We start from the raw sequence: 16948 nt of genomic DNA on the forward strand, positions 1-16948 counted from the left end.
AATTTCTCTTTCAGATTTTTTGTCGTTATTGTATAAGAATGCAAGAGATTTCTGTGCATTAATTTTGTATCCTGCTACTTTACCAAATTCATTGATTAGGTCTAGTAGTTTTCTAGTTTTCTGGTAGCATCTTTAGGATTCTCCGTGTATAGTATCATGTCATCTGCAAACAGTGACAGTTCTGATTCTTCTTTTCTGATTTGGATTTCTTTTATTTCTTTTTCTTCTCTGATTGCCGTGGCTAAAACTTCCAAAACTATGTTGAATAATAGTGGTGAGAGTGGGCAGCCTTGTTTTGTTCCTGATCCTAGAGGAAATGGTTTCAGGTTTTCACCATTGAGAATGATGTTGGCTGTGGGTTTGTCATATATGGCTTTTATTATGTTGAGGTAGGTTTCCTCTATGCCTACTTTCTGGAGAGTTTTTATCATAAATGGGTGTTGAATTTTGTCGAAAGCTTTTTCTGCATCTGTTGAGATGATTGTATGGTTTTTATCCTTCAATTTGTTAATTGTTCATTGATTGATTTGCATATACTGAAGAATCCTTGCATTCCTGAGATAAACCCCACTTGATCATGGTGTATGATCCTTTTAATGTGTTGTTGGATTCTGTTTGCTAGTATTTTGTTGAGGATTTTGCATCTGTGTTTATCAGTGATATTGGCCTGTAGTTTTCTTTTTTTGTGTGACATCTTTGTCTGGTTTTGGTATCCGGGTGATGTGATGGTGGCCTGGTAGAATGAGTTTGGGAGTGTTCTTCCCTCTGCTATATTTTAGAAGAGCTTGAGAAGGATAGTTGTTAACTCTTCTCTAAACATTTGATAGAATCGCCTGTGAAGCCATCTGGTCAACCCAGAGCACTTTTTATAAAGGGTTTTTTACATAGAAACTTGATAGTAATTCTTTTAGCAGTAGCTAAAATTCTTTTGCCAGTAGCTGGCAAAAGTGGTCACTCCCCTCTTGTAAATCTTGTAAATGTTGATACAGGGCAAGCCACTTATTTCATTTTTGCTGTACTCATAGTCCAGTTCATTAGAGAAATTAGCTTGAATTTTTCTGACTTTAATTTCTAAGTGTAATCTTTTTGAGAGATGACTAGAAAATAGAGCCCTCAGAACTAGTGATGAGATAGATATAAGAATGGTAATTTTGACTAGTAAATCCTAGCTAATGTATCACCTGCTTTTGTAAGATTTTCCCTTTTCAGAATAGCCTAAGTAAGTAAAGACTTGCATGAGATTCAGAATCTTGTTAAGTCTGATTCATCATCTCTATTTCCAGCAGAGATTTCCTGTTAGACAAGACAAATTAGAGTCTTCCTACTGACTTGGTGAGTTTTTACATAGTTTTATTTTAAACATAGTTTAAGATCATGAGGACAGAAGTGGAATGAAATGCATAGAAATATTTATCATGACTTTAAAAAATGCACATCTTGTAGTGCAATCTACTGTTTAATTTCAGTGCAGTTAGTATGTATAGTTGGAAGTCATATAAGGTGAGCAAGTAAGTTTTTTTTTTTAAATAATGAGCATTACAATCAGTGTTAAAGAAACGTTTTTCATAAATGGTTTCAAAAGAGGTTTTATTCTAAATATTCTTTCCTGTAGTAAACAAGACTAGTACATACAGGATAAGGCTTTACACTAATGATGGAGAGGATAAAAGATGTTTGGATTTAAATTTTTTGATAATACATGATATGGTGACTTTAGAGTAAGATTATTTTCTCCTGAGAAAAGATCTTCAGGGAAATTTGAATTCCAGCTTATAAAAGGAGATACCTTAAAGCAATTCATGGGCTCCCTTTTACTCTACATATAAAAGGAGTTTGATTCTGAGCAGGTTGCCTTTGTGTATGAACCTTAGAGCTCATCTCTCTATGGGTAACTTAGACAACTGTTTCTACCCTTCTGGCTAGCATCTTAAAAGTTTTGCTTTGTGGCATGAGATTCTTGCCTCAAATGCTTATGTATGTTTTTACACAGTTTTATTGGGTAAAATAAGTGTTATTGCATTTTAATCTTTTAAATTCTGACAAAAATCATTGGGAGCCAGGAAATTGTGTTAAGACGGACATTCTGTCTAACTTTCCCCTGTTTTGTCTGCCTGTGTGGTTTTACTTTTTCCTTGCGTCATGAATTTTGGAATGAACACTTCAAACTGAGAACTTCCTTCTCATCCTTTGTCCCATTTAGTTTAGTTAGAACCTTAACATTAACATAGAAATTGGCTTATTTTTTAATAACTTTGGAAGAATTTATTTTTTGCAGGTGGTTTCTAGGTAAGGAACATGGGTCCATGTAAACAAGCATCAGATTTCGTTACTTAAGACCATACTTAAAGGAGAAGAGTAAAGCATACATATACCTCAATCTCTCTTTCATAGGTAGGGGGAGGTCTAAGTGTCACTCATAAAGGTAAGAGTCTCCAGAGAACACTGAATTCTGTACTGCTAGATAGTATGTAGTAGTAAATGCTGAAGAGGATCGGTTGCCCTTGTAGTAGACCAAATCCTCTGGAGCAGGTGGGTCTTTTCAGCTTCTAAGTTAATGAAGTTATTCCAAATTATCCTAAGACCAGTTTAGAATTTATTCTTTGGTATGCATTCCTTGGGCCCTTTCTGTAGCCAGACTGTGTTAGCGAGAAATATTTTTAAATGGCTTGACTGAAACATCGATGGCCAAACTAGAGAACTGCTTGTTGAATTTGGCTTCTATAAAGGCCAGAGGATCCTGTGGGATTATGCAACCTCTGCCTATTTGTTTCATGAAATGACTCTTTTGTTTTTGAATTCCTTGCAAATTAGACATGCTTAAATTGTATTAAGGCCAAGGCATTCATCTGTTTACTATTTGATTTTATAAGGTTCTTCATAATTGTAGTTGAGGGGAGAGAGAAGGTGAAAAACTGTCTCTCAAATCTCAAAACAGCTTTGGGAATATAATTATATAATAAATAGAGTCTTCTTAGCCATAAGGTTTTTTTCCTCTTCTTCCTCTTCCTTCTTCTTTTTAAAAATTCTGTTCCAGCTCTTGTTTTAGAATAAATTTTCTCAATCTAGAGGAGAAGTCTTTGATAACATGTGGGATGTGTTAAAATCTTCATCTTTCCTACGTTTGCTCTTTGTGGCCCTAGAGATTTTTGCCCAAGCCATTCAGTGGAATCAACACATTATTATAATTTGTGAAAAGAGAGAAGTTGCTGATTGCCTCTGCCTATCTAATTTCATTTCTAAAGGTGTTTTCCTTTGGAACTGAGATCCACTTTGAAGTGAAATAGCCCCTTTATAGTCAGGTTTGTTTGCTGATTTGGATTCGTGTCATTCCATTTCAGACATCTCCCAAATGATGGATTTTGAAAGTGATGTGTGGAGAAGCTTAATCCTATGAACCTTATCCGCCATTTTTATTTTTATTTTTTAAAGCAGTTGGAGGAGGATTTTTTTGTTTCCCTAGCAGGGGTTTAGTAATTAACAACAGCAGCACATCACCTGATGGAAAGAACCCAGACCTTGTGAAACCTGTGCCTGTTGCAGCCATCATGGTTTATGCTGCAGGACCCTCCTCCATCCAAGTGGAGACAGGAATTTTTTCCTTCTATGTTGTTAAGTAGATGTAGTCATTTGTGCCTAAATTAAAAAGCAAAACAAAAACTCAAGAAGTCTTTTTAAGGTCTAAGGAGATGCAATCCTACAAGTCTGTTGAATGGCACTTACCTCTTTCCAGGACAGACCTCTGCATTTGGAGCAGAGCATGCTGTCCCTGGATGTATTTTTGGGGTAGGGAATCATGCTAATATGTCCATATCAACAACTCTTACATAATGGATAGTTTTTAGGGGGAGGGAATGATTCCCTAGCCCTTAACTTAAATTGGCAATACATTTTTCTGCTCTTTGATTTTTTTTTTTCTAACTGGAAAAGTTTCATCCATATTGAGAATGATTCCATATTTTAACCTTTGAGCTGGTTGCTGAGGTCTCCTTGGGGACAAGGACACTTTGTAGTTATTTATAACCTATAGAGAAAGGCAGTAAGGCTATGAACAGCCAGCACATGATGAAGTTTGGGAGTCAGTGGGAGCAGTCTGTTGTTTATTCCTCTGCTTTCCACAACTTGAAATTCTTTCATGTATCTTCTTGTTCCTCTTCATTTTGACTTTGGATGAACTTTACTAGCTGGGGTATTTCTATAAAACTTTTATCTTGTAACACTTAGATTGAGGAGAAGAAGGAAAAAGAGCCTTTTTATGTACAAAAGCATGTCTAATCCTCAGTCATTTCAGAGTCTATGCTTCCCTAAGAGATCTGTAAACTGGGAAAACCTTAAAGGTACTGACATGCATATGTAATACTATACTTGTTTCTGAGTTTTCCTTATATACAATAGTTTCTTCTAAGTTTTCCTTATACACAACAGTTGCAAGAACAGTTGAACTCTTAGTTAAATATTTGGCTATGGTAGAAAATATGTTCTGCATCTTAGCCTGGTATAGAAAAAACTTAATGTGTCTATACATGTCTTAAAGGTATGTCTCTCTGTCTCTCTTTATATCTGTACACATGTGTACACGTGTATATATTTAATGTTAATTATCGTTTCTCTACATGTCAGTTATAAGGGAATCAAACCCCATGTCAGATATGAAAATTATAGATCAAATCTAAATAAATGTGAAGAATCTGCCTCATTTTTATCAGTATATTGGAATTTTACTGTATAGAATTTAACTTGAAATAACTGAGAGGTCCTCAGTTTCTGACAGCTGCTGTAATGGTTCTTTCGGGATCGACTTATCCTGGAAGATGTGCTTATATTACTATTGTCTTGTAGGTTCAAGAACTTCCCATTTAGCCCTGCACATTTCTCTTTCTCCCAACTTTTCTTGGATTTTTTTTTTAATCAAAGAAGAATGTAGTTTTGAAATGTATTAAATTAGTTCTTCAAAATAGGAGATCAACTGATAGTTTTCTTTTTAAAATATTTTCTTGTTTTAAGAGTATGCTTGGATTCCTATAGCTGTTACTCATTCAGCAACTCCCAAACTTTAATCTTTTAACTAGAGCTCATTAAGGAAAAATATGATCCCAAAAGACAGTAGTCTAGTTAGTCAACAGCAATTTCATTGAACAAATATTTATTGAGTGCCTATTATGATACCATTTTAGGCACAGGGGCATGCTGTTCTCTCATTGTGCTTAACTTCTAGTGGGAGAGACTGTAGACAAGTGAAAATATAAAAACAAGGTAATTTCAGATAGTGATATTAAAAAAGAAATTTGCATAGGGTAATGTGATGGAAGAGGCTAGAAGTGGGGACTGCTTCAGATCTAGTGGTCAGGGATGACCTCTCTGAGGATATTACATCTGATAGGACACCTAAATGACACGAAGGAGCCAGCTGTGAAAAGATCTGAGGGAAGAAAGAGCTTTCCAGGCTGAGGAAAGAGCCTGATGTGTTTACCAAGTAGAATTAAAGGCCTGAGTGACTAAAGCATGGTGATTGAGAAGGGTTAAGTGTTAGATGAGGTCAGGGAGGTACACTGAAGCTTTGGCAGTCATGACAAAAGGTAGATTTTATTTGGATAGGAGTGGAAGTCACTGAAGAATTCCTGTCTTGTTTCTCGTAAGGGTCTGACTTATAAGCCATCTCATAACCAAGGAGAATTAATTGTGAAGTCTGCTAATTCCTTTTAAAATATTTTTATTCATTATTTGAAAAGGTAATATATTCACATGGTTCAAAATTCAGTAAGTACAAATGGGAACAGTGGAAATTCTCCTTCCCACTCAAGTACCCAGTTTCCTTCCTTGGAAGTAACCAGTGTCCCTAGAGTCTTGTATAGCTTTACAGACAGAGATATTTTACACACACACACACACACACACACACACACACACACACACATACATACATACATACATATATACATACATAAATATTTCTGCCTCTTTAGATAGAAAGAGCTTCCCCATTCCTTTTTTAAATAGATATTATTATTACATTGTCTGTATCATAATTTATTTAATCAATCCTCTGTTGATGGACTTTCAGGTTATTTCCATGTTTTTGTGATTACAAATAGTGCCACATTGAAAAACGTTTTATATTTGTCATATTAAATATATTAGTAGGATAAATTTCTAGACATGAAATTGTTGGATCAAAGGGTATATGCATTTCTTATTCATTCTGATAAGCATTTCCCTTCATGAAGTTTATAACAATTTATACTCTAATAAGAAATGTTCTGGGCTTCCCTGGTGGCGCAGTGGTTGAGAGTCCGCCTGCCAATGCAGGGGACATGGGTTCATGCCCCGGTCCGGGAAGATCCCACATGCTGCAGAGCGGCTGGGCCCGTGAGCCGTGGCTGCTGAGCCTGTGCTCCGCAACAGGAGAGGCCACAACAGTGAGAGGCCCACGTACTGCAAAAAAAAAAAAAAAAGAAAAAAGAAATGTTCTTATCCTGGGCAAGTGTTATCAAACATTTTAATCTTTGCCAATTCACTGGGTGAATTAATGTGTGGTTTAATTTGCATTTATGTTTTCACATATTTAAGAACCATTGATACTTACATGTGTGTAAACCATTTGCTGTTCTTTGCTCATTTTTCTGTTAGGCTATTGACTTTTTTCTTCTTGATCTTTAGATTCACTCAATTCTAACTCCCTCTGTTAAAAAATTTTTTAAAAATACAATGTTACATGTCAGTTATATCTCAATTTTAAAAAAGCAGTCATCTTTAACTTGTAAATTTTAGGAAACATGAACCTGACATGAGACATGAGAAACCCTAGTCTTTCCTTTGCTGATCGAAGTCTCTCTTGATTGCCCTTGGTTTCATTTTAAGAAGTCTCTAAATTAAAAAAAAAAAAAAAAGTAAAGAAAAATAAAAATGTGCATTTAGTATTTTGTTAGAGTAGATTGATCTGCAAAAAGTTTACCCATAACAAATATTCAGAAGTCATTCAAACCTTGCAAGAGAGGAAGTCAGTACGACCTGTAATAATCTGTCCTTGGGGTAATGAGAAAGAAGTTATTACCTCCTGGGCTGTATATGATTGAGGACACTGTAACAGAAGAAATACAAACATTCCTTTGAGGTCCCAAAAGTTTCTCAAAAATGAATATACCCAAGTCTTTCTATAGTTTTTGGGGGTTTTTTTGTTTTTTTTTGTTTTTTTGTCAAGTCTTTTTGGCATCTTCTGTTTTGGAAAATGCAAAGGTCTCTCAAGTTTAAAATAGTTACAACATTGGGATTTTTCCTTACTTGGAAACTGTACCAGGCTTTAAACCAAGAGAAAAAATAGTTACAGGCTTTAAAAAGACCCTAACAAACCATTCTTTGGCAAGAAACCATGTTCCCAGCCATCTAGCTTGTGCATGTTTGTGTATTATATTAAACAACATGAAATTGTCAGGATTTAATAGAGTGAACAGGAAAATAAATGGTGGTATATAACAGATATGTTCAGCCTCTGAGTTGTCAGCATACTGGGAAGTTTGCTAAGCCTGGGAAAATAAATTTCTCATTAGAGAACTTGGACAGTTTTGTTTTAACTTGTTTGAAGCCAGGAACAGTATATTTTGGTGCTAGTTGTCTCCTACAAAGGTTCTCAAACCGTGACCCTCAAATAGACCTCCTCTTTTCTAAAATTGTTTTTCTGCTGGGCGTCTGCGGCAGTTGGCATGAAGTGCTGAAGAGTTCAGTACAGCCAGGCTACTTTGCTTATGAACACTTTGCCCATGGTGCCTGCTGTGAGTGAAATTAATTAGATTTGTGCTGTCCTAGTCGATTTCCCTCCCAGCAGGTTGTGTGGTTAGACCTCCTCAGAGTCTAAAGCCCATTCTCCAGTTCTACTGACTGCTGGGTTGGACACTTTTAAAAATTGGAAGAAAGGTTGGTGATATTTTAAAAGAAACCAAAGACTTGTCTACAGAATAAATGAGAAGCAAAAAAGATAGGTAGAAATGGCCAAGACCAAGCAAGGTTGTATTTTTTTCCTGGTTGTGATAATGGACCATGGTTCAGTAGCAACAGTTAAGCCATTAAAATAAACTGGTTTTTAAACTTGTCTTTTTCTTGGGCTTAGAGAATTCTTAACTTGTTAATTGTTAGATAAATTTGAAGTATTTTTTTAAACTTCAAAAATAAACTCAAATTAGTATTTTATGATCTATCAATATAGAGCTGAGCCTGCACCTCACACCTACAGAGCCAAGTTTTATGCTCTTAACTAACATGTAAAATTCACATCTTCATTCCAACCTGCTCAAAAGATAGTTTTAATTGGTAATTTTGAAAATTCATTCTGGCTCCTACTGGCAGTAATGGTAACTGGGATTTGTAAAACCGCCTAAGGTGCATTTACTCACTACTAGATAAATAAACAGTTCTGTGAGAATGTGTTTTCCATCAAATGCAAGTCTACCTTGATGACAGGTCTCTTTTCTTGATATTATCATGAATCCTGAATTGCACAAACCAGGGAGGCCCAAATTCCATTGCAGTGCTTAGTTTAAGTGAAATAGCACATCATGTATACAAGACTTAACTTCATGTGTGATTACATGGGATGTTTTAACTATAAACGCATGTAGGATAGTGTTAAAACCAATGGGGACTCCGGTAATACTGATGGTATTACTCCGTGCGGGTACAACTATATCTTATTACTCCTCCTCTATGCTTATTACTTAAGTGGCCAGTGAATGTGAGTTGAGTGATTTTTTTTTTTGATATTCATTTATACCTCTTTCTATGAAGGATTTGAGGCAGTTTCCAGAAATACTTAACATATCAAACAGTAAAATAAATCAGTTCAGGGAATTATAGCAAAGTGAATAACAATGTTAAGAAAATAATAAAGCTATTCGGACTTCCCTGGTGGTGCAGTGGTTAAGAATCTGCCTGCCAATGCAGGGGACACGGGTTCAATCCCTGGTCGGGGAAGATCCCACATGCCTCAGAGCAGCTGAGCCCATGTGCCACAACTGCTGAGCCTGCACTCTAGAGCCCACAAGCCACAACTACTGAAGCCCACACACCGCAACTACTGAAGCCCACGCAGCTAGAGCCCATGCTCTGCAGCAAGAGAAGCCACGGCGGTGAGAAGCCCGCGTGCAGCAGCGAAGAGTAGCCCCCGCTCGCCACAACTAGAGAAAGCCTGCACGCAGCAACAAAGACCCAATGCAGCCAAAAAATAATAATAATAAAATAAAATAATAATAAAGCTATAGTAGAGAGATCATATGAGCCTGTGTAGAGTATAGCATGTAGAATGAGCATATGAGCCTGTCGTTTCAAGAGATGGGTCAGATTTGTCTCAGGCTTCCTAGTAGCCAAGCAAAGAGAGCAGCATTATCAGATATAGATTCATATTGTCTGTCCATAGCTGAAAACAGACCAGGTGTTCAGGAAAGAAATTTCTCCCTTGTATATTGTAAACCAGACAATGTATGATGGAGTAAGTACATCCTTACACTATTCCCACAGTTAATAAAATATATTTTATTTTATTTAAGTTTTTTTTTTTTATATGGACCATTTTTGAAGTCTTTATTGAATTTGTTACAGTATTGTTTCTGTTTTGTGTTTTGATTTTTTGGCCGAGAGGCATGTGGTTGGTATCTTAGCTCCCTGACCAGGGATCAAACCCACACCCCCTGCATTGGAAGGTGAAGTCTTAACCACTGGACCACCAGGGAAGTCCCAATAAAATATGTTTTAAAGATAAAGCAGAACAGTACAAAGGGTAGTATTTACTAAAATAGTTATCACAAACTAAAAGACATTTGTTATATTTGCCTCAGGTCATCCTAATTTTTAAAAAAACATGAGAGATCAACTTGAAATGTCTTACATTCTTTTCCCAGCTTCATTCTTCATCCTTGCTCTCCCATCATGAGTCTGATACATAGCTTGTCAATGATTTTTTTCATTTCTACTGTATGCATATATCTGTAAATAATATATAAATCTTAAATTTGCATAAATAGTGTACTGCACATGACATTCCCAAACTTGCTTTTTTTCATTAGTGTCATGTTAGATCTCACTCATCTCCATGGTGCTGTAGATGTAGTTCATTACTTTTAAATCCTGAAGTAGTTTTTCATCGTATGGAAATAACACAGTTTAGTTATCTGTTTCCCTCCTAATGGATTTTTAGTTTGTCTGTAACTGCCACATTGAACGACCTTGTCCATGTTTTCTTGTGCCCATGTGCAGTTTTTCTAGGACAGTGGTTCTCAAAGTGTTCCAGGGCATATCAGGGTCACCTGGGAACTGGTTAGAAATGGAAAGTCTTGGGCCCATTCCAAACCTCTGAATCAGAAACTCTGGGGGGCAGGGCCCAGCAATCTGTTTAGCAAGTGATCCTGATGCACCTAAAGTTTGAGAACCACTACTTTAGCACATATATAGTTAAAAGTAGAATTACTAAGTCTTAACATGTAAGTAGGTTAAACATTACTAGATATGGCAAATTCCTACCCCAAATATACTTAATGATTTACAGTCTCACCAGTAGTGTATGAGAGTTCCTATAGCTCCATACTATGGAACAGAGGAACAGAGAAAGCAAGAAGAATCTGGAAAATCAGATACCAGTGAAGTATAAGTGGAGAGAGATCTCTAATGCTACAGAGAAAGGAAAACATCTAAGAAAGGGATAAATGTTGCCCTTACAGAGAGCAGCTAGCAATGGGTTGATAAATAGAAGACTGTTCTTTTTAAAAAAATTTATTTTTGGCTGTGTTGAGTCTTTGTTGCTGCACAAGGGCTTTCTCTAGTTGTGGTGAGCGGGGGCTACCCTTCGTTGCTGCACGCGGGCTTCTCACTGCGGTGGCTTCTCTTGTTGCAGAGCATGGGCTCTAGGTGCGCGGGCTTCAGTAGTTGTGGCACGGGCTCTAGAGCACAGGCTCAGTAGTTGTGGTGTATGGGCTTAGTTGCTCTGAGGCATGTGGGATCTTCCCGGACCAGGGCTTGAACCCGTGTCCCCTACGTTGGCAGGCGGATTCTTAACCACTGCGCCACCAGGGAAGCCCAGAAGACTATTTATTCTTAATAATAAGTTTGCACTGAAGTGTAGGAGAAGATGAGACAGTATTTGGAAAGGTAACAAGGTAATTTTCCTTTAGGAGTGAAGTATTTGTACCCTGAAGGGAAGGAGCCCACATACAGTGGTAAAGCTGTATGTGGTGTTCACCATGCTGTCTCCTCTTTAGGTAGCCTTTTCATGGATGTACGTTAAGTACCCTTTGAGTAAATTCATTTGGTAAGATAATATTAAATAGTATTGTGCAGAAGATTAAAATAGGGTGATATCATTGTGATGAGGAGACTGCTCTAGGTTAGGTGATCTTCTCTGAGGTTAACATTGAATGCTAAGAAGCCATTTGAATGATAAGGGTAGAGCATTCCAGGCAGGAGACAAAGTTTCCAGTCTCTGGAAGGTCAAATGGAAATAGTAGGATAGTATACCATTAATCTAATAAAATTCTCTTGCTTCTTGCATCATCCAGGGTGAAGAGGAACAGAAGTCTTTGTCCCCTGACTTTGGAAATCTTGTTTAACCTTCAAACTGGCGATGTCAAGGGTTCCAAGTCCTCCACCTCCGGCAGAAATGTCGAGTGGCCCAGTAGCTGAGAGCTGGTGTTACACACAGGTAGGTGCTTCTTGGGAGGATTTTGGGGGACGAAAGGAATCAGATTTCTCTTCTCCATTGGCTTTCCTGCTTTCTCTGGATCATACCTGCCAAACAGTTAGATAAAGTACTTGTCAGCTTTCCATGCCTTGGTTTTCCATGAGGAATCTGAATGCCCTAGGCATTCATGGGAGGTTGAAAGAGGGGACTCTGTGAAACTGGATCTGCTGCCTACATCCACCTTGATGGAAGTGTATTCCTCGTTTGGGCAATTTAGGGGGAAACCAGGTTTGAGATTGCAACCCTAGGCAGTGGTATCAACATCTAAATCATCAAACAACTGCTCTGAGCAGAGGTTCATTTTAGGTGTGGCTTAATCACCTGCTTTCCCAACCTTGTCCATGTTTTTCTCACTTTCCATCCAGTGTTTCTCAGAAGCTGAGAACAGTTATGAAAGCAGTTGGTCACTGTGAGATTTCTTAAAATGTAGATGAGAGACAGAAGAGGCTGAGCTTCCATGCTGACCAAACAGTGCTATCTTCCTATGGGATTATGCAGAGGGAGGGAGGAGGAAAATTACCTGATCTCCAGCCTGTTTTTCAGGTTGCCCACTTCCTATTTAATTGCTTCCTGGTTTTCTATCAACAGATCAAAGTAGTGAAATTCTCCTACATGTGGACCATCAATAACTTTAGCTTTTGCCGGGAGGAAATGGGTGAAGTCATTAAAAGTTCAACCTTTTCATCAGGAGCCAATGATAAACTGAAATGGTGAGGAAGACTACATTTAGCTATAAAAATTTTTCTATAAGTTGCCTGTTTTGCTTGGCTTCACGGGAGACTGACTAGAGTGGAAGATCCTTGATGGCAGGGACTTCGTTTTGTTCTTAATGTATCCCCTGGTGTCTGATCCATAGCACATGCTCACTGTATATTTGTTGAATTAATTCAGTGAGTATATCAGGGGATCAGCAAACTCAAATGGCTGTAGGGTAATGTAAATGAGTAAAGAGAACAAGTGTTGTAAATAATATCCATACGTGGTATGAGTGTTGACCACTTAGCAAACTAGTGAATGTCCTTCTAAAAGAAGTGGTGACTACTCAGCTCCAGCTGACTAGAGGCATGTGTGAATAAGGGCTGACCATTGCCAGATTTTCTGATTTTTCAAGAAAAGCAAGAGATCTAGATTTTAATGTAATATCTCTTGACTTTTAGATTGCCTGTTTTTAAACAATAAAGGAGATTTCTTTACTTATGTACCTGGAATGCCCATGGTGTAGGATGTCTTTGAAGGTAGTTTGATCCAGCAGACAGCCCAATGGTTAAGTTAAGGATGCCATCGTGCTCTGCTCTGCCCTGCTCTCCACACTGTTTGACATTTCAAGCTTAGCTTTCCTTGTGGTTGAAGGGTGACTGGCAGTAGCAATGGGCATCACCCGCTACCATCCAACAAATTATTTGAACTTCCTTTGAACTGTGTGGCCAAGAATGCACTGATTGGTTTAGATCTAGGTTCCCTCAGTTGATCCCTGTGACAAGGGGAATAGGATCCGGAAGTGGGGGTCAGTCCTATCCAAACCATGTGTTTTCTTGAGGAGGGGCAGGCAGTTATGGATACAACCATGTGCTCTCTACAAAGACCAGAACTCATATCTATGAACCACCATTTTTGACCTCTGATATCCCACTGAAAAGTTTTAACAACTCTCCTTTCGTTTAGTACTTTTTCGCCATGTACATAAGCAGTGTACTACTAGGTGCTGAGAGAAGGCTTATTCTTAGGCATTGTATTTAAATCCGCATCTTTAGCACAATTGTGTAGTGGTGTATGTGGCATATGCACTTCCTGGAGAAGCACTGAATTGGGCCACCTGTTTGAGAGAGGTGCCGTAACACTGGCAAGGCCTAAGGATACATATGGCCTATGTATTATATGTGGTAGAAGCCGTGTTTGAACCACATGCAGTTCAGCTAATGACATTTACAACTTAACTGAGTTGAACCTATTCTGTCTGAATTTTGTTTTGATCCACTGGTAGGTAACATATTGGCATCTCTAACTCTATTTAGAAGTCTGGCTTTGAACTCTACCCTGTGTAATGGGAGTTTACTTTTGTCTGTGCTTCCTCCATACTGCCTCCTTTATTTTAATCTTAGAATATTATTGCCAGATGGATAAAATACCTATGAAAGATTATTTACTACTAACATATTTCTCTAGAATTCTCTTTCTCTCCCAAGGTGATATTGAAAGGCTCACTGACTTTTTTTTCCTGGTTTCACTGCAATCCCAACAAAATAAGGGGCTGCTTTTCCTGAGATTGAGGATTAGAATAGATTGAGTCTAGGCTGAATTTTAAAATATTTTAGGGGGAAAAAGACTGATTTGGGAGATTATGAGGAAAGAGGAAGAGATGCATGGGATATGTTGTCAGAATCCAGGATGCCCCTTTATTGTTTACTTTTTAAAAGGTGCCTCAGGTTGCTCTAGAAAAGTGATTTCCAAGTAGTCATTTACTGAATCAGAATCTCCTGCTATGGGGCCTGGGGTTTTTTTGTTTGTCTGTTTTGTTTTTTTTAACATCTCCCTCTCCATTCGGGTGTTCTAGTTCCCTCCTGTCCTTTCACGAGCCTACAAACATGGATGCTTTTGACATTTTTTTTTTTTCTGTTTTGGGTAGGTGTTTGCGGGTAAACCCAAAAGGGCTAGATGAAGAGAGCAAAGATTACCTGTCACTTTACCTGTTACTGGTCAGTTGTCCAAAGAGTGAAGTTCGAGCAAAATTCAAATTCTCCATCCTGAATGCCAAGGGAGAAGAAACCAAAGCTATGGGTAAATGTTATCTTTGTTCGACTCTTTATTGTCACATCTGGCAACTTTATATATTGACCAATTGTGGGTTTGATACGGTTTTTTGAGTAATCCTAAATATAACTTCTGTTTTTTTTTTCACTCCAGAGAGTCAACGGGCATATAGGTTTGTGCAAGGCAAAGACTGGGGATTCAAAAAATTCATCCGTAGAGATTTTCTCTTGGATGAGGCCAATGGGCTTCTCCCTGATGACAAGCTTACCCTCTTCTGTGAGGTGAGTCCTTTTACCCCGCTGTGAGAATAGCAATTCCCAGACCTGATGGGTATCAGTAGACGTAATTGTATTGTGTCAAGGATGGTGAGTGAGAAAAATCCCCAAGTGGAGTGCTGCTGCACAAATGTGATTTATGTGACTGAAAAGCTGTGCCGTGATTTCAAGGTTGTTGGGCATCTCAGCTTTCCACCTGTTACTGTTCTTAAAAACAAAGGTTGTGCGCTGTCTTGGTATGTGTGATTTTTTAGCTGCTTGGGTCAGAATTCTGGCTTTTTCCTTGTGTATTTTTTCAGAAAGCATTTGGAAGGACTGTTAACTTTAAGCTGAGGAGGATGATCAGCAACTAGATATGTAAATATATTTGTTCCTTGAGCTTTCTGGCTCCTCCTTGAGTATGAAGTCCACGTGTGTTTGATAGAGCACTTTCCTTTTCTGCTTTTCGAACTAAATCAGTTGTTGAGTGTCTCCAGTTTGTCTTGCTGGTAATTGTGAAATAGGAAGGTGAGAACGATTTTTTCTAGAGTGAAGGTTATATAAAGCTCTCTAACTCATAGTTCGCTGAGAGAGTTATCTGTAGTCAGTTAGGAGAGTCCTTCTCTCCCCAATGACCTAAAGAGCCTTTTTCAGGTTTATAGGAGAAGGCTTGAAGTAAAATTCCCAAACTGAGAGTGAGTTGAAAAATGGTTTCTTTAATGAGTATATACTAATTGGTAATTTCATGCTGTTATCAATACATTTATAAATACTCATAAGCTCACAGTGTAAGAAATGAATAAAACTTCCAGTCAGCTGGGATTGTACATCGTATGGTCAAGGACTGCTTCCTGAGCAACATCACTTTATGAAAACGACCACTGTGCTTTCCTGGGGAAGGTGCAGGCAAGGTCCCCAGCTAGCAGTGTGCTCTGTCAAATAATAGGCTCACAGCATGTCACCGCCTGCACAGTAGGAAAGGTGTCCCTTAGGAATCTTGCCCCTTTGTAGACGAGGCCTGGCCAGCAGTAGCCAGCTTCTTTTCCAAGTCACAGTTCATTGACTATTTCCACGGAATAGTTGCTGGTGATTAGGAAATTTGGGAGCTATAGTTTATTAAAATGTCACACTGAATACTTAAAATATAGTTTGCATAATAGCTACCTTTTCTCCTTTTTAATTGCTAAGTAAAAGAAGGAAATACTAGAGTGATGGCATCTGTAAAAATACATAAAATTTTGCAGTTGTTTTTTGTCTGATGGACTTGGAATTTGAATTCTACATAAATCCAAGTAGTTATAGATCATACTCAGTTGCCCAAGTGGAGAAATGAGAACAATTAGGTGGTTTTATGTGATGTTGGATGTTACATAAACAAACCATCAATTTAATATTCACCCACCTTAGAGATCCTATATTTCAGAAAAAAATTAAAATAGTGGAAAATTCTAATTTCTGTTGGAAATGAAAGCCAATTTTTGAACTGCTCTCTGAAGGAAGAGAAATCGCCTCTGAATAACACATCTGGTGCTTTAGGCAACACCAAAACCTTTATTGTAGGATTTTCAAGTCCACAGTGGGTCCAGCCTTTTCTTACATGCTTCCCCTCTATACCATCACCAGATCCATTCCATCTGCTCCAGCCCTTGTGTTGACATTCTTGATTTGGAAACCAGTTGGCCTGCCCTCACTTGGCAATCTCTCATCCTGTAGTTAAGTCCGAGGTGCACTCTCTCTTTGCTTCCCCATATGAAATTCTCTTAGGAGAAATCCTGTGGTTAAGTTTAGAAATGCCTTACTGACTTAGAAGGGAAGTGAGATGACACTTTGAAAATGAGGAGATGTTGAACAGGGAAACGTCTGTTGGGTTCTGCTGATGCCATCGGTTTCTTACCATCGGACCAGGTGTGCCATCTGTTCCTCTCACACTTCTCTGTTGGCCACAGGTGCTGAGTGTTGCTTCTTGTTCTTGGGCTTGTGCCTAGTGAGACTCGTTTCTGTTCCAAGGCTCTCTGTGGACTTAGTAGCATTCAGCATTGCAAGACAGTTGCGTGGGGGGTGTGTTTTGAATGTGTGGGTTTTAAAAATGTCTGCAACTCATCTAAGTTCTTAGTGCATTTCAGAGCTGGATCATCCTTTGGTGCAAATTCTATCCTTTTGACCTTTGCTACCTCTATCAATAGAATATTTATAAACAAATTTATTTTGTTCATATTTATATTTTATTTATTAT

The 16948-nt window shown here is 38.1% G+C and overlaps 1 protein-coding gene across 12 annotated transcripts in view; it reads left to right on the plus strand.

Annotated features, from left to right (window-relative positions):
• The window catches only part of SPOP (speckle type BTB/POZ protein), a 65833-nt gene that overhangs the window by 34194 nt on the left and 14691 nt on the right, over nucleotides 1-16948 (plus strand). For 4 of the 12 annotated variants that reach the window (XM_067021841.1, XM_067021840.1, XM_067021842.1 and 1 more), the window contains 5 exons: nucleotides 1287-1332; nucleotides 11532-11674; nucleotides 12302-12423; nucleotides 14337-14488; nucleotides 14615-14742. In XM_067021841.1, coding sequence (XP_066877942.1) covers nucleotides 11597-11674; nucleotides 12302-12423; nucleotides 14337-14488; nucleotides 14615-14742 — 480 coding nt within the window. In that variant the 5' untranslated portion in view covers nucleotides 1287-1332; nucleotides 11532-11596. Of the gene's footprint in view, nucleotides 1-1283; nucleotides 1333-11531; nucleotides 11675-12301; nucleotides 12424-14336; nucleotides 14489-14614; nucleotides 14743-16948 lie in introns of all 12 variants that reach the window. The other 8 variants (XM_059046370.2, XM_059046369.2, XM_067021843.1 and 5 more) reach the window with 2 other exon arrangements.

The sequence above is a fragment of the Kogia breviceps genome, chromosome 19 (genome assembly GCF_026419965.1).
Source record: "Kogia breviceps isolate mKogBre1 chromosome 19, mKogBre1 haplotype 1, whole genome shotgun sequence".
In the NCBI taxonomy this organism is placed as follows: Eukaryota; Metazoa; Chordata; class Mammalia; order Artiodactyla; family Physeteridae; genus Kogia; species Kogia breviceps.